The sequence below is a fragment of the Dipodomys spectabilis genome, unplaced genomic scaffold (assembly GCF_019054845.1).
Source record: "Dipodomys spectabilis isolate Male_0828 unplaced genomic scaffold, ASM1905484v1 ptg000083l, whole genome shotgun sequence".
NCBI classification, from domain to species: Eukaryota; Metazoa; Chordata; class Mammalia; order Rodentia; family Heteromyidae; genus Dipodomys; species Dipodomys spectabilis.
In genome coordinates, this window is record NW_024870760.1 from 4,218,277 (window position 1) to 4,246,124 (window position 27,848).

The window sequence follows — 27,848 nt, forward strand, 5'->3', positions numbered from 1 at the left end:
TCTGTAATAATTGTTGATGACTGTCAGTTATGCATAGGGAAGTTTGATTTTTCAAAGCCTAACCCAGGAGAAACAAGATGTTCATAAAATTGCTTTAAGTAGTTAGAATGAACAAACTTGAAGCAGAAGCCTCAAAGGAAGAATCTCAGAGGGAAACTATGTTCCATTAGCCTGAATCAGTATATCTTAACAAGCTCAGAGTGCAGGAGCAAGTTCTGTCAAGAGGGCTACACCATGAGGGTGGTAGGAGGCCTTAAGCAATCCTTCAGGTATGACATCTTTTGAAATCCACTTGATAAGCAAGTAGGCACATAATATGACAACAAGCCAACAGAAACCTGAGCACATTATTACCATAGGCAGAGTGAACAAAGAACCATTTCTGGTTCTGTAGAACTCCAGTCATAGAGGTATACATGTCCCTCTGTGCACTCAGGTGCTGACCAGGCACCTCTGGCCATCACTGACCCTTTCTCAGACAGGTACTGCTGTGGTACTGCTCAAGTCAGCCTAGCAGCAAGCTCTTAATACCAACCTGTAGCTTGCAATGAGGGCATGCAAATAGTTATGGAAGCTTCCTTTTGAGACTCTGAAGTAAAGAGTGGGGCCTCCTGTCAGAAAATAATCCACAGCAAACAGAACTGCATTCCTAGCCCCATGGCAAGTACCTTCCAGAAGGGCTGCTTAAATAAATTGGAAAAAATGATTCCACAAAAACAAATTTCAAAAAAATGATTGCAATTTCAGAAAAATCAGGAGAAGTTACTCACTTTTCCTGCCTCCCTTGCTCAAACACCTTCTCTACCTTTTTGTCCATTTTATGATCATTATCTCTTATGGTGGTTTGGTTTATGTGTTAAACTCTGAACATGTGAACCTAGTAGAAAGAACATGAAAAGCAGCTTACTATGTTTAATACAGCTTCCTTCTTTTCTTCAAATACCTCTCTGCCCAAACTATGAAGAAGTTTAAAAATCCTAGGATTTGTTTCTAAGGTCACAGAAACAAGACAGCCATAGCTCCATTTCACTCCAAGCATAAAGGATACATAAAGGATACAGTCCTTCATTTATAAGTAAGAGTAGAGGTATATTCTATGACCAAAAATAAATACAAGATAATGCCTTAAGTCATAATCTTATTATTTCTTCTCCTGGGAAGAAATAAGTCTCAATATAAGCATTTTTCTTTTGTTGACATCCAAATACAATTGTCTTAAGGTACTTCAAAAGGTTGCTTTTGGGGAAAAGTTGACTGGAATGTATATACTGTAAACATAGGAAAACTTAATAAATTCCCCTCTGTATAACTAATGTAAGCTAATAAGTAAATAAATAAAAGGTTAGTTTTGCTCTTGTTCTTCAAAACACTAAATCTCTTCAGCTAATCTTGTCTCTGCCATCCCCTTCTCCTGCTGCACTGCAGAGACACACTTCACATGTGCTGCTCAGCCTCCCACCCTCTTGGCTCACAGAGGCATAAGGCCTGCAAATGAAACAAGGTTCGTTATATAGAGCAAACAATAAACATTATAGACTTCCAATGCTCTTTAACTTGTCCCCCTGCTATCACTAATACTCTAAAGTCAACCAATTACCCATCTCTCTTTAAGCTGATTGTAACTTACCTTCAGGACCAGGTTAGTAACACATTGGCAAGAGCATTGTCACATATTTCCCAGGGCCAAATAATGACAACACAAGCTCCCAAATCTTCATATGATTTTTTTTTTTTTTTTTTTACTGTTTTTGAGGTACACACAAGCAGCATTTTATTTTCTGTAACTGGGTAAACACAACCCAATTATAAAACTGGTGACAAAATTCACATGGACTGAACAAAAGAGAAGAAAAAGCAAATCTTAGTCTCAGAAGTATTAGTAACTTCAAAGAGCTCCCAATTCATCTGATAGACAATATGTCCTATGCAATGGTAAAGGAAAGTAATTGGTTTAGGAAAAAGAATCCTGATTTAAGAAAGAATTCAGATTTAAACACAGACTATCTCAACTAGTTAAAAAAAAGTTATTTGTTAATACTTCAGGGCTTAGTATCTGAATAAGCATGCTAAAATGTGTTACCTGTGTTTAGATTTGAAATGTGCCTTCAATGTGAAGCAGTGCATGGGACTCTACATTGAGATAAATCATGCCCCAACGAAGACCAGACACACAGATTCTTCCATCACAACCACCCCAGAGATAAAGATTCCAGTCATATTCACTTAAAAAGTGTCTGACTACAGTGACTATTCAATGTAAAAACACTGTTTTCCCTTGGAACTATTCTCTGAATATGGCCAAACTAAGCTGTTGATAGAAAGGCCTGCCAAGGAACAGGAAGCAGGCAGAGCATCTGTGTAGCAAGGCCTCTGCCATTCTCTTGTAGCAGCCAAATCAACACAATAACCACTAAAGAGAGGTAACCACCTCCTCCCATGTCAACCCAAAGGTTAGAAAGAGAGGAAGGGCTGCTAAAGAAACACCCATGATGTCCTCCATGATCATAGTCACTTGCCAATCTCACAACAACTGATTCATTCCTAGCAGATAATTATCAAGTAGAACATTCAGCAAGATTTCCTTTCAATATAATATAAAAAGCAGCAGCCATAATTGTAAGATGTACTCCATACTGACATCAAAATTATCAGTGAGACAAAGACTCTGGGAAGTGGCCTGGCATGCCAAGGAGGTCCATACTCCTCAGGGACAGCACTGGCGCCATCCATACACTTCAAAACCTCTACTGGCTTCAGTCACTGTTAAAAATACTTGATTTCTCATTTCAACCATAATCAACTTTATAAAAACCTTCACATTTCACCTAAGAGATTAGCTAAAGAGAACACAAATGAGTTACAAGAGTATGTGGTGTTCTTGTACTCACCACCACAAGCTTAAAAGGTACCAATGGCTGCATATTTTCTGTGGAAATTGTGATTCTGACAAGCTTTAGATAAAAATTATTTTTGAGTGTTCAATTTCATTTATATATAACCAGTACATATTATTTACATATATATGGTTGAATTTTTATCCAACTTTCTTCATTAAGGTCTCTATTTGAACTGATAGGTTACTGTTAGATACTTTGTCAATGAAAGAACTAAACACTTGGATGGTCGGTCCAAGTCTGATTCCACCCAGAGAACTGAATATAGTTACAATCTTCATTAATAGCTTAGAGATTGAGATCTGGTATTAGCATCCTGTCTTGTCTTCAGGACACAATTATTCCAAGAGCTGACTTAGTCTGCATATGCTACAGCCAGAATACAGAAAACAAATTTGATTTTGAAGACCTGGGGGAAAAACCCTGACATTGAAGATATTAGCCACTGCTTATTGTTACCACTAATGTCAAATTCTTACACTGGGCTTTCTTCTTAAAAAACAAAAACCACAATTTTTCTAGTGATTTAACTTTAAAAAGGTTATCTTAAATTTCTTTAACCCCTAGAGAACTGATATATGAGTCAACTATCCAAAAAAAAAAAATAATGAGAATATGTCTTTGTCCAAAGACTCTAGAGGGTTAAAGTGCAGGAATTTTCTATAGCTTGCTAAATAGGGCACACTGTTATGCCTTTTTTTTAAAAGAAACTTTTTCTTTGGTTTCTTGTAATTTCTCAGTGAGTCTATCCTTTGTCTCTTCCATTTTCTCCGTGATGAGTTCCTTAGTCTCTTCCATCCTGTCCTGCAAATACTCCTTGACAGGTGGTGGAGTCGACATATAGCCACGGCTGCGCAAATACTTCACAGTAAAGGACGTTCCTCCCAAGGTCACGGTGTAACGGGCAGGTGTTGCAATCTTAATAAGCAAGCAGGCAGATGAACAAGGAAAACTGAGTTGAAATTTAAATTCTTGTTTCACATCAGTACATATTACTTTACTGTTTGACAAGGCTACTGCGGTAACACTACTTTTACTTCCTCTTCAAAGTCATGTGTCATGAGGTTCTGTTCTCAAACAATGTGACCCAAAATCTCAGAATTTTCATGGCTGACACCACTGAGGTCCTTAGCTACCTGCTAGCTAGTGAGCCTGCTATTTGGACATCAGAAAGAGGATAAAGTACCATTAATATTAATACAGATGCACTTGTTTCTATGTCTGGAAAACTATCTGGGGCTAAGCGCTAGTAGAGCTAAAGTTTTTCAAATCTAACAAGAGCCAAATATTTCTTTGCATGACTCAAGTTTGCTCTACTACTGAACTATTTTCCTTTGAATCTTCCAAACTATGTCCTTCCTTCTTGTCACAACCTATCTGGGGTCTAGGACCTCAGTCAGCAGCATCTGTAAGGCCACAGTGTAAAAAACAATGCACTCGACAGGTAGGTCCGTGGTAGCCTGGCCAGAGATAAAAGTACTAAAATCCAACAAGAGATGAAGTGGTCAAAAGAAATTGTGAAAGGAGAGAGTTGCTGTTTGTAGACTGCTATAGGCATGCTGTGTACCCTCAAAGTGAAGGAGCTTCTATGTGTACCCACCTAATATTCTATCTTCCTCTTAACACACCTCATTTTGGGGGTACCTTGAGGAAAAAAAGTATCTGTTTGCTGTTCTACTTGAGGAACTGCCTAATTCCTAACCCAAAGAGGGCTGTGAGCGGGTAGAAATGCTGCTCATCCATTAACTTCAGCACAGCTTCCCAAAGGTACACTGAACCCTGTCTCACCTACATCACACCATAGCAGGCTGACTGAAAGTACCAAGAGAAAGAAGATAGAATCCTGAATTCCTGGGAGCCTAGTATCAAAGTGATTAATTAAACCTTAGTATCATACTTGCTGAGAAAAGATAGGAACTATTATAAACTGTTAAATAATGCTAAATTTCATTAACAAGTAAGGCATTATGGAGATCTGATTAAGAGAAAAATATAAGTGAAGGATCAATCAAGTAAAATGTCAAAAATATGACTACAACCTTAGAAATACACAAATCTATATACAAGTCTAACAGTGTTTCTGACCAATTATGATCTATTTCAAAGGCACTTCTTAAAAAAATCATCATTTGAACTTCAAAATTTTATAACCTTATTTTAGTCATTGGACATATAAAAGATGAACTATAATGGTTTACATATAAAAAACTACCAAGAGCTAACAAGGATGTCTGGGGGTTATAAGTAATTGGTTAAGTATGAGGGAAGGTATCTAGCAGTGGCACCCACCTTAAACATGGCATATGCTGTCAGGGCATTTCCACTCTGGGAGTTTTTCAGAATGTTTACTACACTGTCAGGTAACCCAATGAGTTCCAGGAAAGGGATGACATTCACACCTCTGTGAAAGAAACACAAAGTCACATATAAACACATTTTTAAGGGTATTTTCAATAGTATATCTGAAAACACTCAGATCAAAAATTTTCACTTGTAAATTGTTATTCGCTCAGTAGGGTCAGGAAAAAAATGAGGCTAGCTTGTGCTACAAAGTAAGGCCCTGTCTCAGAAAATAAGCAAAAAAGAAAATACACAAAAATGCGTTGATACTGAGTCATCAAGTACTTGAATTTAATTAGCACTTTCCTAGAAGGACAATACACAATTGGTGTCACTGTCACACTCCACCTCACCATCTGCATGTGAGCATCCTACTTCATGTATTTAGAAAGCAGAAGCATTCACCAGGCAAACTAAGAGATTTGGGTAATCTAAGAGAGAAGGCTCAGAATTACTTACCTGCTCTTTGTTTGTTCATCCAAACTACTTTAAGATGATCCAATTCACATTTCAGGAACTACAACTTTTACTTTTAAACTGCATATTATTAAGCTATGCCATTGCATAAACAATGTATTTTTTAATTTTAGCTTTTACATCAACTTTATTCTCAGAGCCAACAACCTATGTGAGTTAATGAACACCCACATTGTCAACTTTTGTAGGAATCATATTCATTCTTACATTTACCAAAATCTCATACTCAACAATGAATTCTGTGTTGCAAAAGAGGGATTTACTGTTTGCACCTGTCTGTAAGGCTTTGTTACAAATTAAACAAAGACACACACACACACACAAGCACTAAAACAAGGCATATTTTATCATTAATACTGGCTATTAGGCAAAGGATAAGTGAATTTGTTAGTTTGACAAAATTTTTAAAAGGACATTTCAATTCTCTAATCAGACTTAAAAGACAATTAAAGAACAAATACTAGAAACTGCAACAGATTCTTGAAGGAAGGGAGGGAAGGCAGTGAGTTTCCAAGCTGAATGGGAAACCTGGGACTTTGGTATTTTTAGATTCTGTATTATCAACACTTTACCACACATGCCCTTGGCTCTCCCACTTGTTCATTGTGTGGGTTTTGCAATACTACAATCCTGTACTCCTAAATCAAAACCAGAACATTCACTTACATAACTATTTAACATGTATAATAGTATGGTGTATGTAATACAAACTTTGTATTAAATGTTCCTAAACTGCCCTAATACCTTTCTTACTGCTTTGTTTATCTCTCACTAGTCTCCTCCCTGGAAGTGCTTCCTGTACCTCTTGTTAGAAGTAAAGCAGTATGTCTTTCTTCACAAGGTTATTTTGAGGGATCTAGGACAGTTTTTTGATGACCACAGTGCTGGTTGCTAGAGTAATGCAGTTTGATGTCAAATGTTCATCCTTCCAGCTACAAACAATGTCTCCCTCTTTCTTTTAATGATAAATAGGCAACTAGTAAGTAAAAGAAAATTTTTCTCAGTTAAGACAAAAATACAAAATGTTATAACTAGTATCATGTGAGCTAGAAAGAAAACTGTTGTCCAATTCAATCAACTCTTTCTGCCTGGCTGAAGAAGCTAAGCATCCAATGACTTCTGTTCTTTTGCAAGATATTGGTTCTCTTTCACCAATGAGCTCTCTTTTCTAAGTATTTCTTGTGATTAAACCATTAAGGAAGACAGTTCTGGAAGCAGCACATTCGGCATCACATAAACCAGCTGTGTGAAGCTGTGACTGCCCACAAAGTCAAGGCTGACAACCTAAAAGCAGAAGAACAGAACAGCATCAACAGCACAAGGTAAAGAAAGCTCAGTCTCTCAGAACTGGTGCGAGTGGCTCACTTCTTTAAATCTAGCTTCTCAAGAGGGTGAGATATGAAGATGGAGGTTCAAAGACAGCCCAGGAGGAAAGACTCTTCTCCCCAATTAACTTCTAAAAAGCTAGAATTGGAGCTGTGACTCAAATAGTAGACACTACCCTTGGGCAAAAAAAATCTCAGGAACAAGCACTCAGGCCCTGAGGTTCAAGCCCAAGTACTGTCAGAGACAGACAGACAGAAAGAAAAAGAACAAAAGAAAGTAAGAAAGAGAAAGAAAGAACGGAAGAAAAGAAAGAAAGAAAGAAGAAAAGGACAGAAGGAAGGAAGGAAAGAAAGAAAAAGAGAAAGAGAAAGAAAGGAAGGGTTACAAAGGGAGAGAGGAGGGGGAAAGAGAGAGAGGGAGATCGAGAGGAAGAGAAAAAGAGAAGGGGGGAGGGAGGGAAGGAGAGAAAACATCTTTGGGGATACATTTCATTTCGTCAAGGAGTGAGCTCCATGTACTGTATTTTATGGATGGCTTTCAAACTATTGAATATAGTCAACACTAAGAAGTCAATGGACTCTGGAAAGTATGTAATTCTGCTCTCACTAGATGGAGGCAGTAAAATCATCCACATTGGCTATACAATGCCCAAACCACTCCCCAGGCCAAATAGCAAAGCCCTGCTAGGCAAAACTGCTAGTAAGTACTTCTGCTCTCTAAGGTTGACCAATATAACTTACCTTAAAAAAGCCAAGCTAAATTTAACAAGAAAGATGCATTGAGAAATATTACATTCTACAATACTAGGAGGCTAGGCCTCTAGACCCATGTTTATCACCACTTCTGATCACAACGAAAGACCTTACCATGACATTTATTGGAGTGAGAACCACAAAGCTTCTGTCTTCAACTAGTTCACTTTTGCATTTATGAAAGATAGCACCTAGACTTTGGCAAAATGTAGCTTGTAAATTCCCACCCAAATCAAATATCTGATAAAATAGGCAGCATTTACACTTAAAAACATTCTAACACATAAGTACCAGACACATGGTACTGGCAAGTTTCTGAAGCCTGGTACCTTCTTTCCAGGCTGCCCTGAATGTGCACATGCTGCCAGCAGTGAAGAGGGCCTCAGAAGGCCTCTGCTCTGAGACCAGGCTCATCTACCCAGGTGCATGCAGACGTACCTCCTACCAGCTGAGGTGATTTCAATTCCCCCTGCCTAAGCTATTTCCTCATGAATAATGGGAAAAACTGGATTACTTCATTTAGTCACTGTGAGGGTTAAATGAGATGACAGCTTAAAAGCTGAGCAAAATATATAAACACAGTAAGCAAATGTTAGCTGTTTTATTAAAATGTAAAAAAAAAACTATGGAAAATGGTTATTCTTTACCAATATACTAAAGCAATAGAAAACAACTAAGCCTATTATTAGTATAACTTAAAAGATTAACAATGTCATAAAACACAGAAAGGAGTCAACCAAGCAAAAACTTACTTTATGGCTGCATAGTAAAATGTTCCAAACCAAATACCAGAAGTTACTAGATGAACAGGAATCAAAACTTTCCCATATTGTCTAAATGTTTTCTTAAATCGCTGATAAAGGCTAATAGATTTGTCTTGTAAAGGATCAGTCTCTTCCTTTTTTTCAGAAGGAGCTCCTTGGGATGTGGCACTAGATGATAAAACCCTCTTTGATGAAGCATCCTGCCCCCATCCTTTGTGGTGAAGGATCCGTGGCCGGGGAGGCTGAGCATCCAATGGCTTCTGTTCCTTTGCAAGGCACTGGGCAGTAGGTAGGTGCAGCCGCTGCTTTTGAGAGCAATGTACCCAAAAAACTTTGGATTCAGCACTATACAAAAGCAATGGTCCCTTTATATTCTGGTAGTGTCCAAAGAGACCAGCTTTCTGTGGTTCCCAATATGTTCTGTGGGTCAGCCGAGACATAGTCCGTGGTATGTTCCATTGCATTTTGAAAGATGGTGATGGATTTCAGCTTCTACAGAGACTGCGTTTAAAAAAAATTGGTAGATTATATAGAGATTTCCATTTTACACCAATCCACTTAAAAATTATCATTGAGGGAAGGGGTGATATTGTCCAAAAAGAAATGTACTGACATGTAACTGTAACCACTCTGTACATCACCTTTTTTTTGGGGGGGGGGGGGTTCCAGTCGTGGGGCCTGAACTCGGGGCCTGGGTGCTGTCCCTCAGCTTTTCAGTTCAAGGCAAGCGCTCTACCACTGAGCCACCTTCCCAGCTGTACAACACCTTTATAACAATAAAAATAAATAAGCTAGGCGCTGGTGGCTCACACCTGTAATCCTAACTACTCAGGAGGCTGAGATCTGAGGATCACTGTTCAAAGCCAGCCCAGGCAGGAAAGTTTGTGAAATTCTCATCACCAATAAACTACTCACAAAAGGCCAGAGGTGGAACTGTGGTTCAAGTAATAGAGAACTAGCCTTGAGCAGAAGAAACTTAGGAGCAGCTCCCAGGCCCTGAGGACCAAAAAAAGCCCCAGGACCAAAGAAACAAACAAACAAACAAAAAACTCCCCAAAACCCACAATAAAATAGTATCATTAACCATTAGGAAGTAAAAAAAAAGAAAAAAAAAGAAAAAAACCAAGATACTGCTACCCAATTTAGAGGAATTAATATTAAAGTACACAGTTTTAAGGGCACTGTGATTATAAAATTCCACTATAACTAAAAAAAGGGATATAAATTAGCCCGTTATTGTACAAAGAAGCAGTGCATCAGAAATCTTGGTCAAGATGCCTTGGGGGTGTTCTATGCAATTTCCTTTCAGACTTCAAACCCAAGTCCAATAGTAAAATGAGGATTATTTCACAGGATTGGTACAGAATCACATCAAACTTCTGATATCAAAGTGCTCTATAAACTAGTGACCATAACCCAAGTCAGTTTATTTATCATAGCTGTGAAGGATGAGCATACATCAGTACCATCTATTGTCTATAGCCTGAAGACTACATTATATCAAGCTATAAATCACATATGTAACTGAAGAGCAACAAGAGTTAGCCTGGTATTTTATCTTGACTTTTTCCATAAATCAAGACAGGAGAAGGAAACCATGTTCAATGATGTCTGAGCATCAGTGTAGAATTAAGAAAGACAAGATATTTGGGAGCCAGAGGCAGAAAAATTGCAAGTTGGAAACCAGTCTGGATTATATAGAGGGACCCTGTCCCAAAAATCAAAGCAAACAAACAAAAAATACCCCAAGAATAATAAGATAGAGACTTTTCCAATATAAAAACTTTTTCACAAAGGCAATAAAATGTAACTTCAAAAGAACATGAAGTATCACTAATACATGTTAATAAAAGGAAAACTCAAAACCTATGAACTTTAAAGACAGACTGAAATAAGACATTATTTTGAGCAAGTTATTTAGCTTCTTTGACTCTCATTTTTCAGTGGTAAATGGAACAAAGGAGCATTATTAGTATTATTATACATTAAGTTATTCCCTGTCCCCTACTTCCACCCCAATCTGTACAACTATCTTACCTAACATGTTGAAAATAATTCTATTATTATTATTATATTTTTTGTCAGTTATGGGACTTGAACTTATGGCCTAGGCACTGTCCCGATGTTTTTCCGCTCAAGGTTAGCACTCTACCACTTTGAGCAACAGCTCCACTTTAAGTTTTTTGGTGGTTAATTGTGGATAAGAGTCTCACAGACTTTCCTGCTCTGGCTGGCTTTAAACCATATCCTCAGATCTCAGCCTTCTAAGCAGTTAGGATTATAGGTGTGAGTCACCTGTGCTTGGCAGATTCTTATCTTTATTTTTAAATCTTATTTTATTGTAAGGATGCTGTACAGAGGGGTTACAGTTATATAAGCAAGGCAATAAGTACATTTCTTGTCCAGCACTGTTACCCCCTTCCTTGTTCTCCCACTATCCCTTCCCTCCCCCACCTCTCTCATTCCTCACCCCCACCATACTGAAGTTGTAAAGTTCATTTCCAATATACTGTCTTGTGTGTATCATTGTTGCAATGGGTCATCCTGTGTCCTTGTTTTAGCGTTTTGTTATTTCCCTTCCCCTCCCCAAATTAGACAAATGTATATACAAGACACAGGGTACCAAAATCAAGCACAGTGACAACAGGGGATATACCATAGGAGGAAGAACATACAAAGGAAACAAACAAACAAAAATCACATACTACATTTAAAACAACAACAAAGACCTCTTGTGTCCATATCTTGGGGTTCATTTACTTGAGCTTGGTTTCCTTCTTATTTTTATATGTTTCTTTATACTGGGATTTGAACTAGGGGTTTCATGTTTGCTAGGCAGGTGCTCTACTGCTTGAGCCATGCTTCCAACCTTTTCTACTCAGCTTGGTTGGAATTATTACCTAATTGAAATAGGATGTTATTTTTTTGGTTTCAAATTATAGTTCTCTGATAATCTTCCTCTTCAAGATTAGGATTATAGGTATGAGCTACCAGCATGCACCTCCCTCCCTCCTTCCCTTTCTTTCCAGTCCTGGACATTGAACTCAGGGCCTGGGCACTGTCCTTGAGCTCTACCTCTTGAGCCACAGTGCCATTCTGGCCTTTTCTGTTTATGCAGCATTGAGGAATTGAACCCAGGGCTTCATGCATGCTAAGTAAGCACTCTACTGCTAAGCCACATTCTCAGCCCAAAATTCAACTTTGTTGTTGTTGGTCATGGGGCTTGAACTCTGGGCCTGGGAGCTATCCCTCAGCTCTTCAGCTAAGGCTAATGCTCTACCACTTGAGCCCCAACACCACTTTATTTCTTTAATTGTATATTAAAAAGAGTTGTCATCTGGTTCTAGTGGCTCACGCCTATAATCCTAGCTACTCATTCAAAGCCAGCCTTGACAGGAAAGACAGTGAGACTCTTATCTCCAACTAACTATCAAAAAGCCAGAAGTAGACCTGTGGCTTAAGTGCTAGAGCGCTAGTCCAACAAAAAAGCTGAGGAACAGCATCTGGGCCCTGAAGTCAAGCCTCCGCTTGAGGGGGGGTGGTGGTGGGCAGGTGGGGAGAAGGATCATGTAAAAAGATGGCTGCCATGGGTTGGAAGGCTGGAAAGCATTATGAGTAGGTGGTACTTAGGCATTAGTATATCTATGCTATATATTAAAGATAGATACCTGTTATATGTCTGAGTGTTTATTAAACTTAAAACTTCTCTTAAACATTAAGAGTATATTTTGTCAAATATACTGACATTAGTAAAACCTTAGACTGTGGCACAGGACAAAAAAGTAAACAGAATTCATTAGGCTGAAGTAGAACAAAAGGTCCAAGAATTCTTTCTCCCAGGTATACAAGCTCTCTCAACATCATGAAATAGGCAACCAAAATTTTCTTCTTTCATGAGATTAAGACTATCCCAATATCTATTCAAGTTCTTTCATCACATTGTGACTTCCATTTTAAGATAAATTTCTGTTTGCTGATGAGAGAAAGCAAAGGTGTGCCATTTGTTAATAGCAATTTCTGGACCCCTAGCCACCTTGTTCCTCAATGACTGTGATAGCTTCAATTTAACTTTTATCAACACAATCCATTTCCTTAAGCCTATTTTGTTTCTGCTTTTGAGGCTAATACCAGCAGTGGATCAGATAAATAAGCCCTGTCAAGTATCAAGTCACTGTTAAAAACCCTTATTCCTAAAAAAAATTAAAGGTCAGATCATGCCCCCTAGTGAAATTCTATGAAATTTCAGTAAATTCAGTAATTTTCAGAACCATGCTAAAAGTGGACCATTTCTTAAAAAATAGATCACCAACCTAGGCAGGAAAGCCTGTAAGACTCTTATCTCTGATTAACTACCAAAAAAAGCTGAAAATAGAGCTGTAGCCTTGAGCAAAAAAGCTCAGGGACAGCACCTAGGCCTGGAGCTCAAGCCCAGGACTGGCATAAAAAATGAAAATAAAAAAATACATCAATGATGTCTTCCAAAATGACTAATATATTCCTTTACACAGAATATTTACTATTTAAATCTCTTTTCATAGGATCAAAATTCCTACAACAGTCTGTGATGATAACCTAAGGCCAGAATCTACTCAGCAGCACCACTGCCACTTGCTTCCTTTCACTTGACAAAAAAACAGGATTTACCCTCAGATTTAACAGGTACTTAACAGACCCTTTCTGAACTTTTTTCTTCATCCCTAAAATAAGGTTATGATACTTTCTTAATATGGTATTTACATTAATCAAAGAAAAAAAAGCATATTAAGCAGCTAGCGCCTTAGTTTATCATCTTAGTTTCCCTTCTTCACCTTCCTATTTACTAACTTAGTCAAAACAGGCCCCAATTCTTTAGCTAGTTTTTGCCATCAATATACCTGACACAAAAGATGCGAGATGGGGAATATAGGCACGTGGTAGTACTTTGCCTAGCATATACAAAAAATATGTACAGCAAAAAAAAAATCCAAACAACAACAACAAAAAAAGCCCCATGAGCCCCTCCCTATATGCCTTCTTTGGAGTCCAAATGGCCCAAGATGAAACACTTACAGAAAAGTTAGTTATCTGTAAATCTTCCTATTCCTCCAGTTCCCAAATACTGTATGCAATCTCTTTGAATTAGTATTGTAGAGAGGCAACTCAAAGAAATGGTAAGGTGATAATGACAAAAAAACAAAAAAAAGGACACAGATCCAAGAAATACGAGCCAGGGTGCTAAAACTGAGGTTAGAAAAATGAAAATTAAATAAATGCTACCGGCTGAGATTAAGACAAAAAAAATTCTTACAAGCTACATTTTGAAGACAGGAATGCTGTAACACAGAGACCCAGGCTGAGGGCACAGAGAATGGAGTAAAGCCACAACCAGGTTCCTTGGCCAGACTCCACATGGAAATCTGTAGTGGGCTTCATCACTAAGGACACAGCAATCAAGAAATGGGAAGTTGTATAGAAATCATAGGCTTGGGGCCCGGTTAGGAGAATTGCCTAGAAGCTGTGTCTTTGCTTCAGAGAAGAAACTTATGTTTTCCCCACAATGAAAAGAGCCAGAACTATTGCAGTATGGTGACACACTGGGAGCACAACCATGCTTCTGGCCTTTCATGGACCCTGAGGGTTCAAGTTGCACATGGCATATCCCCTGGATGCCTTGGGCTCTGCAGCAACTAGTATCACCAAGGATGGGTTACCTGGCTTACAGTCAGCCTGATGCACAGGGGTGCGTGTTCCGTTCTCTATCCTAGTCCTTGCTAATAATAAACAGTCACTATGATCCACTTTTAAGTGTCAGCACTACCAGTGCTGGAGTGGCCATATGTTGATTTATATTCTCACTGCTATATGAACAACAACCGTCTGACTTGTACCACCGCATTCTGTCTCTAAGAACCAGCAATAAAACTCAGGTATGTGGCTGAAAAGAGAGAGACAAATTAGTAAAGTAGAAAAGGGCATCAGTAAGTCTAAGCAGACAGATGTCAGTGGCTCACACCTAGAGACTAAGACCTAGAGGATTATAGTCAAAACCAGCACTGGCAGAGAAGTTCCCAAGACTCCATTTCTAATTAACCAGCAATATGCAAAGGAGGTGTGCCTCAATCGTAGAGCAGCAGCTGTGAGCAAGAAAGCCAAAAAAGAGTAAAGGATCAAGTTTAAGCTCTGATATCACACGCAAAACACCCACACACAAATACAGTCAGACAGTGGCTAGAGGAAAACAAAACAACAACAACAGACTTTGTATGGATAAACAAAACAGATAATGAAGCTGCTCTCAGCTGTGTCTCCAGCCATTCCAAGAGAGGGAGATTGGCACATTTCCCACAACTGCCAGGTCCCTATGAATACAGTATACATAAACACAGATGCCCATGAGGGATTTCTGGCATAACCAGCTGACCAAAGGCAGAGGAGGACTTGCTCTACTCATCTCATCAACTATCACTGAAATAGAGACTTAACTAACTATAGAAGACCAAACCCAGGTGCTAGGATCTAGGACCTATAGTGGTTAAGTGAGTAAACACAATAGGAAAACTGCAGACAGCTCAGGAGCAGAACCTTAAAAGGAAAGCCCCTACTGCACTGGGACAGGCTAGCATGTCATGTACAGCATGGGAGACAGGGAACCAGGCTCACCCTTCCTCTTATCTTCAGATTTCTAAGAATGTTGGGCATCCCAGTGGGTAAAAGAAAACAGTTTCCTACCATACTTTTATCAGAACTAACTGACCAAGGACCAAGACACTTGAGATAAATCCAGGGTTAGAAAAACAAACACCCATTGGTCGTGTCTCGGAGACAGTTACTTTTCTCTCTGACAGTTAATCATTAAGAACACACCTACCCCTGTGGGTACAAGCAAATATAGTAGCATCTAAAGGAATTTCCTAAGACTGAACTGACCACATGCCCAGACACCTGGAACCACACTGGGGGTGGGAAAAGCCACCAGCCTCTATGATTCTGATACAGCGCAGGAAAACGAGCTGGACACACTTCTTAAAACTAGGCTCCTGTGAAAAACATGCATCCTAGTAGATACAAGGAAATACAACAGCTGATGGGGTGTACTATTCTGTGTGTCTATGTCTACACATGTGCATTCATGTATGTTATGGTTATTACTGATATGATCTCATGGCCTCATGCTCCCAACTTTCTTGATCACATTGGTGTTTACCATTTGAGCCATACTTACAGTCCAGCATTTTTTGCTGGTTAATTGAAGACAGAGCCTCGTGGGCTTTTCTGCCTGGGCTGGTTTTAAAACCTCAGACTCCAAAGTGAGAGTCACTGGTGCCAAGTTCATGAGAGACTTTTGACACTCACTCTATCAGATATAACTGAAATAGAGCTTTAACTACAGAAGTCTATACCTAGGCAATACACATAAACCATAGTAGTTACATGAGTATACACAACAGAAAAACTTCAGATAGATAGTTGAGGAGCAGAATTTTGAGAAAAGCACCCAATGCACTGACAGACCCAACAAGTATACATTTTTTTTTTGCAAGGGCACATACATTTTTTATTGTTATTGTAGAGGTGATGTACAGAGGGTTACAGTTACATAAGTCAGGTAATGAATACATTTCTTTTTGAACAGTGTCACCCCTTTCCTCATTTTCTCCTATCCTATTACCCACAGTTATATAGTTCATTTTCAACATAGTGTCTAGTAAAGTGTCACTACTTTATTTGTTTACTCTGTCTTACCATTTCTTTGCTCCCCCACTTACCCTTCCCAAAAAGATAAACTTACAAGCAAAAGGTACAGAAAACAAAAACAGCAACAAAGAGGGGAGAAAAACTTTTATTTACATTTCTTGGAGTTCATTCTTTTCCTCAATAATAAAAACTTATTCCAAAAATTCTTTCTTACAATATTTTTCTATAGCTGGTTTATTCTACTCCCTGTTTATTGTTTTGAATTCCTTTATGCTATTGGATTCTTTGATCCTTCTCCAAATCCCTGTACATCATTATTTTGTTTACTTCCAGCCCATACACTTTACCCTCTTCCTCATCTTCCACTTTCCTTTTTCTCTCACCAAACTATTTTTACTAACTTTAAACTACTATTCAAATACTCTTTTGTTCCCCCTAATCTTCCTAGGTACTGCATAAGAATGATATTTCCTTTCATATACAACACAATTGATGATATACATGATTTTCTAATTAGTGAACTGTTATTGCTGACTTAATATCTAGGTCAGTGCTGAGAAATGGTAGATCAATTTGATTACTACCCAGTATTTCTAGAACATACAGAAGAACTTCAACTAAAGCTTATGTAACTAAAATTGCCAACAAATAAACGGATTTCAGATGAGCAAATATCAACATTCAAACACATGAAATAGAAAAAAGGTACTAAGATACCTCAAAAAGTCAACATACATACATCAAAGCATCTAAATAATAGTGAAGGTGAACAACTGCAAATCTTGAGCTCAAAAGAATGATAAGAATAATTAGTAAGCTGAAAGAAAACAAACATAAACACATAAATCAATGAGAATAAAAATACACAGCTCAATGAACCCAGTAGGGACACAAATAGCAAAATAAGGAAGATAATGCAAGACATAAAAGGCAAATTCAAAAAAGATGTGAAAATCCAAAAAACCAAGTTGAACTCCTGAAAAGGAAAAGTCCTTAAGCCTAATTAAAAAATTCAGTTGTGAGCCGGGTGCTGGTGGCTCCTGTCTGTAATCCTAGCTACTCAGGAGGCTGGGATCTAGTTCAAAGCCAGCCTGGACAGGAAAGTCTGTGAGACTGTTAGCTTCACTAAACCACCAGAAAACCAGAAATGGTGCTGTGGCTCAAAGTGTTAGACTGCTAGCCTTGAGTGAAGTACTACCCAGGCCTTGAGTTCAAGTCCCATGACTGACCAAAAAAAAAAAAAATCAGTTGAATTGAGTGCACAACTGAACCAAATGAAGCAGAGTATCTGAGTAACTCTTCACAAATAAAGGAGAAATAAAGACTCTCCAAAACAAGCAGAAACTGAGAGTTGATTACCACAAGGTTAGCCTTACAAAAATACTTAACATAGTCCAACAACCAAAACAAACAAAAGTAAACTACCAGTTCACAAAAAAAAACATGAAAGTGTAAAACCTACTAGAAAAACGGATACACAAAAGAGATATAAAAAAAAAACCTCACCAAATCATTAAACCACAAAGATGAACAAAGGAGTAAAAGAATACACAAAACAAAATACAATTAGAATAATAATGTCTTTCTTTAATTATAATTTTAGATGTAAATGTACTCATTACTACAATTAAAATATTGATTGGATAGTTTAAAAAAAAACACAAGATTCACTTCACCAATAAAGACACACAGAGTCTGAAAGTTGGAAGATGGAAAAACAGTATTAAATGCAAATAGAAGTCAAAGTAAAGCAGAATAATTACACTTATTTCAGAAACAAGAGACACAAACTATGGTGACTAAAAACAGTAAATATATGTGCACTTAATTCCATAGGAACCATTTTATACAACAAACAAACTATCCCTTTATTAGCTTTAGAAAGGAAAGATAGGATCCTATACAATAACACTAAGGGGACTAAAACATTAGTCCATTAGTTTGTTTTATTATTTTGGTGCTTGTACTGAGGCTTGAATTCAGAGTCTGGGCTATGTCTCTGAAGTTCTTTCAAAGCTAGTGCTCTACCATTAGCTACAACTCTACTTCCAGAGTTTTGGCCATTAATTGGAAGTAAGAGACTTATGGGCTTTCCTGCCAAGGTTACTAGTTTCAAACAATGATCTTCAGCTATCACTGGTGCTCAGCTAACACTCCAAAGAAACATCAGTGTGCTCTGTGGGGAAAAAGACAACCTGCCAGTTACTTTCATTCTGCTGGAAGCTGGAGGGGCCAGACCCTGTGTAGTATAGTGCATAAATTTTAGCTTTTATCCTTTCTCTGTACATTGAGCTCACAAATTATACTCTGCCTCTATGAGAATATAAAAAGAACAAAAAAGAAAAAAAACCTTAAAAGATGTGATGATAGGTCAGCAAAGATGGGTTTGAGATGTTTGGGTGGGTTAAGTGAGCATTTTAACAATAGGGCTTTTCCTTTGGCATGTTTAATTATGATGTTTGGCAGACATCCTTGCAGTTTAAGATGATACTTTCAAAATAAAATTCTCTTCTAATAATGTCTTGAGTTTTACTACTCTACAGGGAAATCAGTAGATTCTATATATAGGATCTTATTCAAAATTGACATTTTATACTGTAATTTTGCTCAGTTGTAAAGGTTAAAAGAGTACAAGTTGTTTTGTTACAATAAAACTAAATGTGCACGCACACACACACACGAAACATCAAAGTTCAACATCCTGTAAAACAAGACACCTAATAAACACAAAAATTCCCACCCAGCAGCTTCAAAACACATATTCTTTTTCATTAGCACATGAAACATTTTCAGGAACAGAAGACAAAACAAATCCAAAAAAGTTAAAATCATATCATGGAGTAGTCACAAAAGAAATACAAAGACATGGAGACTGAACAACACACTCCTTAATAAATGATGCAGGAATAAAATGAGAAAATGTAGAATTCATTTTTGTAAAATTTATTGATACAAATGAAAATAGATAACATACCAAAACCTATGAGACCAAGAAAAGGAAGTACTAAGAGGGTCATTTATACAAATGAGTTTGTATTTTAAAAAATAATTGAAATAGGGGCTGGAAAAGTGGCTCAGTGGTAGAGTGCTTGCCTTGCATACATGAGGCCCTGGATTTGAGTCCTCAGCACCACATATACAGAAAAAGCCAGAAGTGGGGCTGTGGCTCAAGTGGTAGGGCATTTGCCTTGAGCTGAAGAGCTAAGGGACAACGCCTAGGCCCAGAGTTCAGGCCCCACAACCGACAAAAAAAAGAAAAAAGAAATAAATAACCTAATAATTCATCTTAATCTAAAAAAGACCAAATCAATACAAATCAGTATAAGAAAAGAAATAACAAAGATCAGAGCAGAAATGAATTAGACACTAAAAAACTAACAGAAAAGGTCAGTGAAATGTTAAAAAATAAGTTGACAAACTTGCAGTCAGACTAATCAAGCAACAAAGGGAAAAGATCCAGATAAATAAAATCAGAGATAATGACAGAGAATCAACAGTACGGATTAGTACACAATTATATGCTAACGAATTTTTAAAAAAATAAATGGGTAAACTTCTGGCCACAGAGAACCTACCAAAATGAAACCATGCAAATATGAAAATCTTCAACAGGCCCCAAATGAGTGTGTGAATCATCAATAAAAAGTCTCCCAACAAAGAGAGGCTTACAACAGATGGATTCACTGCTGAATCCTACCTAACTTTTAACTAAGAATGAATCCAAATTGTTCTCAAACCATTAAACACACACACACACACACACAACAAAAAAAGAGAATTTTTCTAAACTTATTCTGCAAGCCCAGCTAGCATTACTATAAAGCTAGATAGGAGCATGTCTCTTATAATAAGAATACCTGTCCATCAAGCGAAAGGCCAAGTTTACCTTGCTTATGAGTTAACTAGATACGCTGGTGTTTATTGTGCAAAGTATATTTTAGAAAATGTGATTTGATCATTAAGTACCAGAAGCCTGTTGTACAATGAGCTCAATGTATTTTTGGATTCAACTTTAAAACATGTCTCTTAAAGATTTGTATTTAGAATTGACATTTGTCTGCTATGCTTTATAAGGTATGTCACACAGTGTATGTTATTTTCCTAACAAAATATCAGGCAGCCTTTTGGAAAACACAAAATCACAAGCCATTAACTACCTAATCTCTCTCTCTTTTTTTGTTTTTTTTTACTAATGACTCAATCACCATGCAATAATCTACTTAGAAGCTCAATCTACTGTGATAATTTCAGCATTTCAAGGTATAAAGAGCTACTAGTTAAAATTCAAGGATATTAAATAATGTATTTTATCCAATTTATCTGGTCCAAAGAAGTTACAAAGGCAATGTAGAAATACAAACGAGGCTTGCAGATTTATAAGACTAACTCAAAACTTTACTTGTAAAGTGAAACTGTATTGATTGAAGTCACTTTATCACTGGTACCTGTAAGTTCTGAACTAGCCACTTTCCACTTCTCTTTCAGGAGTGTTCCTACTTTGTGATACCTGTTCTTCACCTCTATTCTTTAGCTGCTACTTCACATTTTTAAGACTGTTTTGTTACTCTTTCACCTACATACTGCTAATTCCCAGAGGAAATAAAGTGGAGCCCTGAAAGTATGCAAAAGGCCTTCTAGACTATCAAATTTCTATGATGATGTACATGAATTATTTTTACTCAAGAAACACATGGCCAGCAAGTTTTGAAGACATGCCATTACCTTGGGCTCTTGACTACTGAAATGTACTAATTATTTTCTAGTTAGGTTACATGGTAACGTGGCCCATGTTTTTACCAAGTTTCGAATTTCTACTAAGCCAGTAGCAAGCCAAAAGCTGCCTCTCAAAAGGAGAGCTTTCAGGCCTGGAGGTGGTAGAGCACTTGCCTAGCAATCACAAGTCCTGAGTTCAAATCACAGTTTAAAAGAGAGGAAAACAGAGAGGATGGGAGGTAGGTTGAAAGGAAGAAGGAGGGAAGACTAATGGGAGGGAGAGAGGGAAGGAGAGAAAAAGGGACCCAGACAGAGAGAACCAATCATTCATAGAGGACAAAAGAACTATTCTAAAACCCTAAGGATTACTAAAATTACCCAGTGACTTCCTAAAGGGGCCTATCAAAGGCTCCAAACATCATTTTAATCTGCTACTGATGTGCTTAGCATCATGATATCTGCTGGAGCATATGGTCCAAGTGGCAAAGCAGCTTACATAGCAATCGAGACCTTTTGTGGAACTCTCTCTTATTCTGGGCCTATCCAAAACTAGCAGCTTTTGTAGCAGTTCCCAGCATAAGCTAGAATAGCACAATCAAATGAGGAATTCATTACATTCAAGATCAAAAAGCTCCACTAGACTTTGCTTCACTTTCTGTTGTACACCTGTAGATTCCTAGAAAATTGAGGTGGAAGCTCCCAAAGTTTTGTTGAATTTATTTCACTTTATGATGTGCTAATATTTTACTAGTAAGCCTGAAATAGTTGTCACTTCTCACCTGCTAGGTCCAATCAGCCTAATGACATTACTGTAATTAATGGACCAGCGAAATGTCTTTTGGAAGGGAAAGGTAACCAAGGTCTGTTAGTTTAATGAGGTTGCTGTAACAGAGTGCCACAAACAAACTTGTCATAGGCAACTCAAGTTTATTGTCACTATTACTGAAGGGTATAAGTCCAAGTTACGTCGCTGGTAAAGTTGCTAATGCAGCCTTAGTAATCTACCATTATTTCCAAAACTTAATCTGTTTTGTGCTTTTGAGGGCTGTGAAGAAGAATCCATCCTATGTCTCTTCTGATGGGTTGCTGGAGGTCTTTAGAATGCCATAGCCTGTGGAAGCCACATCCCAATTTCACTTTCACGTGACATTCTCTGTGTGCATGTCTGTGTCCAAACTTTTCCTTTTCATTAGGATCTGTTACATTGGATGAGGATCTATCTTACTCCACTATTGCCCATTTTAACTAATTTATATCTACACCAATCTTTTCTTCATGTAAGGTTATATTCTGAGACATGGAGAGCTAGAATTTCAATGTATAATGTTATGGGGCTTTGAACTCTGGCCTGGGTGCTGTCCCTCAGCATTTCAGCTCAAGGCTAGCACTCTACCACTTGAGCCACAGTGCCACTTCTGGCTTTTTCTGTTTATGTGGTGCTGAGGAATTGAACGTAGGGCCTCATGCATGCTAGGCAAGCACTCTACCTTCCTAGCCACTCAATGTATAAATTTAAAGGGGGCAAAAATCAAACCAATAAAAGGTTCTTATGGCTTAAATTAGGTCATAGAGCTGAACAGTTGGTAAAACCTTGAAGTAGGACAGTGAAAGTGTATTACTGATTATGCCAGATGAAAGCAAATTGCTTTACATGATGGTCTTTAATAGTAACTATTAAGAAAAAATATTTGGTTATTCAGACTACTAGGGAATACATAAATTTGCTCAAGCAATGAAATGACATTTGGAATAGCAGTCCAAATTAGTTATCATTAAGCTTATGATAATCCACTATTATTTCCTAAACTTAATTTGTTTTGTGCATAGGTCAAAAAATATGTACCCTGAAAGTACATCAATTTCTACTATCTAGAACTATGGAAATGCTTTTAGCTTACTATTTTCCTAAAAAGAGGCAATTTTAGTGGCTTCTCCTTGGACTTTCCCATCACAACAGACTTCACTCCACAGATCAGGAAGCCAGTATGGGGCTTCTAACAATCCTTGAATATACCTACATTATGCATCAAAGATTTAGAGTAATAACCATGGAATGGATACAAGGACCCAATAGCTCACACAAGGTGGACCCAAGCTAAAACTCTGAATGGTTGATCACAGTGACATTTCAAGTGCCTGCAATTATTGTTGCCTCAGAGTTGGTATTCAGTAATCCCTGCAAAGTCTGCACAGTCTATGGTAAAAATAATAGGTCCCACTAGGAAAGGCTGGGAGAAAAATAGTACAAATTTGAGGCAGTGGAGTTCTTCAACATTCTGAATATTAAAATTACATTTGGGAATGGACTAAAGAAACATGACTATTTTTTTTTTGAAATTGAAATTAGACTTCTGTTTACCTGACTTAGGATGTGTTTGCTAAATCAATTGATTCAGAATTCAATATATATCTGTCTTTTTATCTTCTAGGGAACCCATGGTCAACCAGGCACCATTACAGGAGTCTTTGTTCTTCTGTACACTCAGTTAGGGTATGCACGTTTGTTGATCAAATGGTATCACAAGACCCTTGCCACCAAGGATCTGATTGTCTCCACTGCATTTAAGGATTCCCAATTTGATAATAGCAGCTCCCAGTGTAATTTCTGACCTACACAGAAGCAACCTCGAAACCCTTTAAGGATGCCAGGACTGCCCTAACAAATTTGATTCTCATAGTCATGATGAAAAGTATGTTCCTGCTGGGCGTCTCACACCTGTAATCCTAGCTACTCTGGAGGCTGATATCTGAGGATCATGGTTCAAAGCCAGCTGGGCAGGAATGTCTGTGAGACTCTTATCTCCAATAAACCACCAGAAAACTGGAAGTGGCACTGTGGCTCAAGTGGTAGAGCGCTCACCTTGAGCTGAGAGCTCAGGGACAGCACCCAGGCCTAGAGTTCAAGTCAAATGATGGACCAAAAAAAAAGAAAGTATGTTCTTTGGCCTCTCCCACCATAGACAAGCAGATCTTACAAGACAAAGTTACTTCAACACTCCAGTTTTCCTAAGCCTCTGCATACCTTCCTGTACAGTATACTAAGGCAAGCCTGGCATTTGAACTTCATGTACAGTAGTTTGTACCTTATGGTATAAATTTCAGCCAATTAATAATTAGTCCTTTCTAACACCTCTAATTACAACAATGACTCCAGAAGCTCTGCTTAGTGGGTCCATATCAATAAATTCAGGCTGATCTAACATTAAGTTCCTTCAACTATGATCCCATGTCTTCCCCTCCACCTCATTCTCCAGTGCTGAGGATGTTAGGCAAGCAGTCTACTACTGAGCTACACATCCATCCTGTCCCATCTGCCTCATACCCATTTCCACACATATTTCCCTGATTTTCTCTCTGCAAAAATAGAATCTATTATGCAATGCTTTTAGGAACACAGTATACCTTCTCAGGGATCTTACTTTACAGCCTACTTTTTAGGGATACTCTTATTCTAGTTATAGGTCTAAAAGCAAAGGAGTGGGGGACAAGCCATGAGGAAAACCAGCAAGGTGTTGCAAAGCAACTACCACAGAGGAAGGTCTTCAGGCCAAACAGGGTTAATCTTGTCAAATAGAGATTGCAGAACTGCCCCTATGGGCAAACAATATTGGGCAAAACTTGGGAGTTCCTGACCTTAAGGATCTCTACAACCACTCAGCACAAAATTTGGGGCAGTAAGGATTCCCTAGCAAGAGACAAACTAGAAAGAAGTATAGATATACAGTACTATAGCCTACTAAGTTGACACGTAACTTTATCACCATACATAGTAAACTTACAGATTTATAAACCAAATGTTACAATAGGAAAAGTCTCTTAATAAGAATATTTTACCTGCTTCAAAAAGATGTGCATTTCCAGTACAGACACTATGTTAACAAGAGAAACAGTTTTTCTTCCAAGACTACATGGAGGAAAAATTCCATAAACATTTAAACGTTGTTATGAAACACTAACACTGTTTCCACATTTCAAAAACAAATTTATGTTTATAAAAACTTAAGTGTAACTTTCAACCTTCAACTTTACAACAGAAATCACTTTTGAAATTGCACCCGTAAGCATTCTTACTTTCTTAAAAGTGATTTTAAATAAACCCTCTGTATCACTTAAAAATATCAGACATTTAGAGGCTGGGAAGGCGGCTCAGTGGTAGAGTGCTAGCCTTGCATGCATGAGGACATGGGTTCGATTCTTCGGCACCACATAAGCAGAAAAAGCCAGAAGTGGCACTATGGTTCAAGTGGTAGAGTGCTAGCCTTGAGAAGCTGAGGGACAGTGCCCAAGTCCCACAACTGACAAAAAATAAAGAAATAAAAATCAGACATTTAAAACAACTTTGTCAAGGCACCTGAGTTAATCACTGAACAAAATATGAATTGTGTCCTGAAAGAACTCATATTCTGGCAAGATAACATCCTTATCCAGCTATTAACTCTCTTTACATAAACCAAGGATTAAGTACCAAAACATTTCTTGGGAAAAAAATCTATGTGCTGGACAAGTTCCAGTTCTGAGTATGGACTCCCAGCAGACACTGTTTCATTATTGACATAAACTGTGTCTCTGCAGCCTGGGTCCAAAACTTAGCCTTAGCCAAGATAGTTAATCCTCATCTGTAAACAACAACAACAACAACAACAACAAAGAAACAAACAGGGGCTGGGAAGGTGGCTCAGTGGTAGAGCGCTTGCCTTGCATGCCTGAGGCCCTGGGTTCGATTCCCCAGCACCACATAAGCAAAAACAAAAAAGTCGGAAGTGGCACTATGGCTCAAGTGGTAAAGAATTAGCCTTGAGCTGAAGAGCTGAGGGACAGCACCCAGGCCCAGAGTTCAGGCCCCACCACTGGACCAAAAAAAAAAACAAAACAAAAAAACCAGAATTGTAACTACCATACTAGATTACATAGTAACTTAATGCAAATATGCAAAGCACATAGCTTGGAGCATAGAAGGTATTGAGCTAATAATATTAGCTATTATTAATTCAATTTCTAGAAAAAAAAGACAACAATGGAGAAAATAATACCAAATACTTGTGAAGCATTTCTATCTGATCCATTTACTTCTTGCATTACTAATTCCTAGAGTCTTTCCTATACCTTCAACTGATTTTATGACTTCTAGTTAGATTTTACAAAAGCTACAACTTGAAATCTCTATATATCTCATGCATAACATGTATTAATCATGAGTTTGTATAAATATGTAGTTACTAAGACTTTAATGAGAAAAAATTCTAAATCAAGAAGAGCAGTGCATCCCTGAAATCCCAGGTTAGGAAGCAAAGGCAGAAGGATCACAGGAGCTGGAGGTGAGGTTGGCCTATATAGGTGAGCCGCAGTCAAAAATATTTTCTTTTCAAAGTCAAAATTAGACTAATTTTCCCTAATTACAACACCAGTTATACCAAGAAATTGGAACAAGTAAATATGGGTCATGTAATTGCTTGGTTAGAACCATCTGAAAATATACACATTCAGTTTTTAAGACTTATACCTTTGTAGCCAACAATACTTATGAAGTAAACTAATTGCATTTAGAAAAAAAGAAATAGAAAGGAAAGAAGGAAGGAAGGAAGGAAGGAAGGAGAGAGAAAGAAAGAAAGAAAGAAAGAAAGAAAGAAAGTAAGAAAGAAAGAAAGAAAGAAAGAAAGAAAGAAAGAAAGAAAGAAAGAAAGAAAGAAAGAAAGAAAGAAAGAAGGAACGGGAAGGAAGGAAGGAAGGAAGGAAGGAAGGAAGGAAGGAAGGAAGGAGATTGCTGGTCCTTATTTGTTATGAGTAAAACTCTTGGTTCCAGGTTTACAGAGGGTAATAACCTCTGAAAGACTGATGTTCACAATTTGTAAGTGACCAGATTGGGAGGTGCTTGCCTTTCCCAAAGTCAAGTCCATTAATTAATGTAACTGTACTTACTACATGTAAGAAGGCAGACTGGTGAAAGGTATTTTGAAGGGACCCATTTTAGTAAAGAACTCATTAAAGTGGAGAGGTCCTAGGACACAACATTAATATGTAGTGCATTAACAAACCACCTTAATCCACAGGTAGTTTTAATTCCAATCTCGAGGTAAGGGCCAAGAAAGTCTTATTTCCTCCTTTCCTCTCATACCAAAGTCCAGCCAAAGGAGTGCTGAGAGCCCAGATGTTTCTCAAGTCTACCTAGGTCGCCCTTTCCCCCATTCTGACAAGAGAAGGGACTCCAAGTCGGGCGATAGGAAATTGGCCTGCTAGTCCCTACGTGAAGCTATTGCTCCTTTTTAGTAACACTATACCGGCGGGTGTTTCTAGGCCCCCCAACTGGCTTCCGAGGCAAGAGAGGGCAGGCAGAGGGGAGAATTCCAACCCAGGAGGGAAAACAGTCGCAAAGGCAGGCACTATCAGCCAGGGCTCTAGCACGACCGACGAGGGCGGGTGACCTCTTTCGGCCGCAGGGGGTGGTGAGGCCGGGACCGTGGGTGACCCCCGCCAAAATGACCGACGCCTCCAAGGCTCGAGAGCGGCACGCGCCGGGCAGTTGCGGGCTCTGCTCCCCGAAATTGAAGGTGCCCTCAGGACCCTTCCTGCGGCCCCACGCACGGACTGGGCCCAAACTACCTCTGAGGACGTCGGGGCAGCCGCTGCGCCCGGGCGTACAGTCCGGACCACAGCTCCTCAGACGCCACCGCAGTATTTCCTCCAGCAGACAGGCCTAGCCGAGCGAGCGTCAGAGCGCCGAACCCGCAGGACTTCGGTGGGCGCTCGCTCTCGGATGCCCCAGGTCCTGCTAGCCGCGCCCACAAGCAGGGTACTCGTGCCGCCCGTGCCTGCTCCGCGCCTTCACGCCGCACGCCCCCGCGCGTGGAACTGTGGGAGTTGTAGTTGTAGTTCTGGCGCTAGAGGAAGCGCCAGAGCGTCGTGTCACGTGA

The 27,848-nt window shown here is 38.6% G+C and overlaps 1 protein-coding gene and 1 non-coding gene across 3 annotated transcripts; both read right to left on the minus strand.

Moving 5' to 3' along the window:
* Nucleotides 1-1,707: 1,707 nt before the first annotated feature.
* Fam210a (family with sequence similarity 210 member A) lies at nt 1,708-27,757 on the minus strand. Of its 2 annotated transcripts, none has more exons than XM_042683692.1 (4): nt 27,538-27,757; nt 8,542-9,054; nt 5,184-5,295; nt 1,708-3,812 (listed from the first exon to the last, which is right to left on the minus strand). In XM_042683692.1, the coding sequence occupies exons 2-4, from the start codon at nt 9,015-9,017 to the stop codon at nt 3,582-3,584; spliced, it is 819 nt and encodes a 272-aa protein (XP_042539626.1). In that variant the 5' UTR covers nt 9,018-9,054; nt 27,538-27,757; the 3' UTR covers nt 1,708-3,581. The 2 variants fall into 2 exon arrangements, with proteins under 2 accessions (XP_042539626.1, XP_042539627.1); XM_042683693.1 differs by lacking the exon at nt 27,538-27,757 and adding an exon at nt 26,976-27,025.
* On the minus strand, nt 5,904-6,032 carry LOC122111000. The gene has a single exon (XR_006147960.1). It is a non-coding gene; the product is annotated as a small nucleolar RNA SNORA40 (small nucleolar RNA).
* Nucleotides 27,758-27,848: the final 91 nt, after the last annotated feature.

What these genes read in the sequence shown, in the direction of transcription:
- Fam210a (XM_042683692.1), bottom strand. Translation starts at nt 9,017, where the DNA reads ATGCAATGGAACATACCACGGACTATGTCTCGGCTGACCCACAGAACA. An exon ending in TTTTACTATGCAGCCATAAA is followed by an intron (nt 5,296 to 8,541) that starts GTAAGTTTTTGC and finishes TTTCTTTCACAG; the next exon opens with AGGTGTGAATGTCATCCCTT. An exon ending in CAGCATATGCCATGTTTAAG is followed by an intron (nt 3,813 to 5,183) that starts GTGGGTGCCACT and finishes TTGCTTATTAAG; the next exon opens with ATTGCAACACCTGCCCGTTA.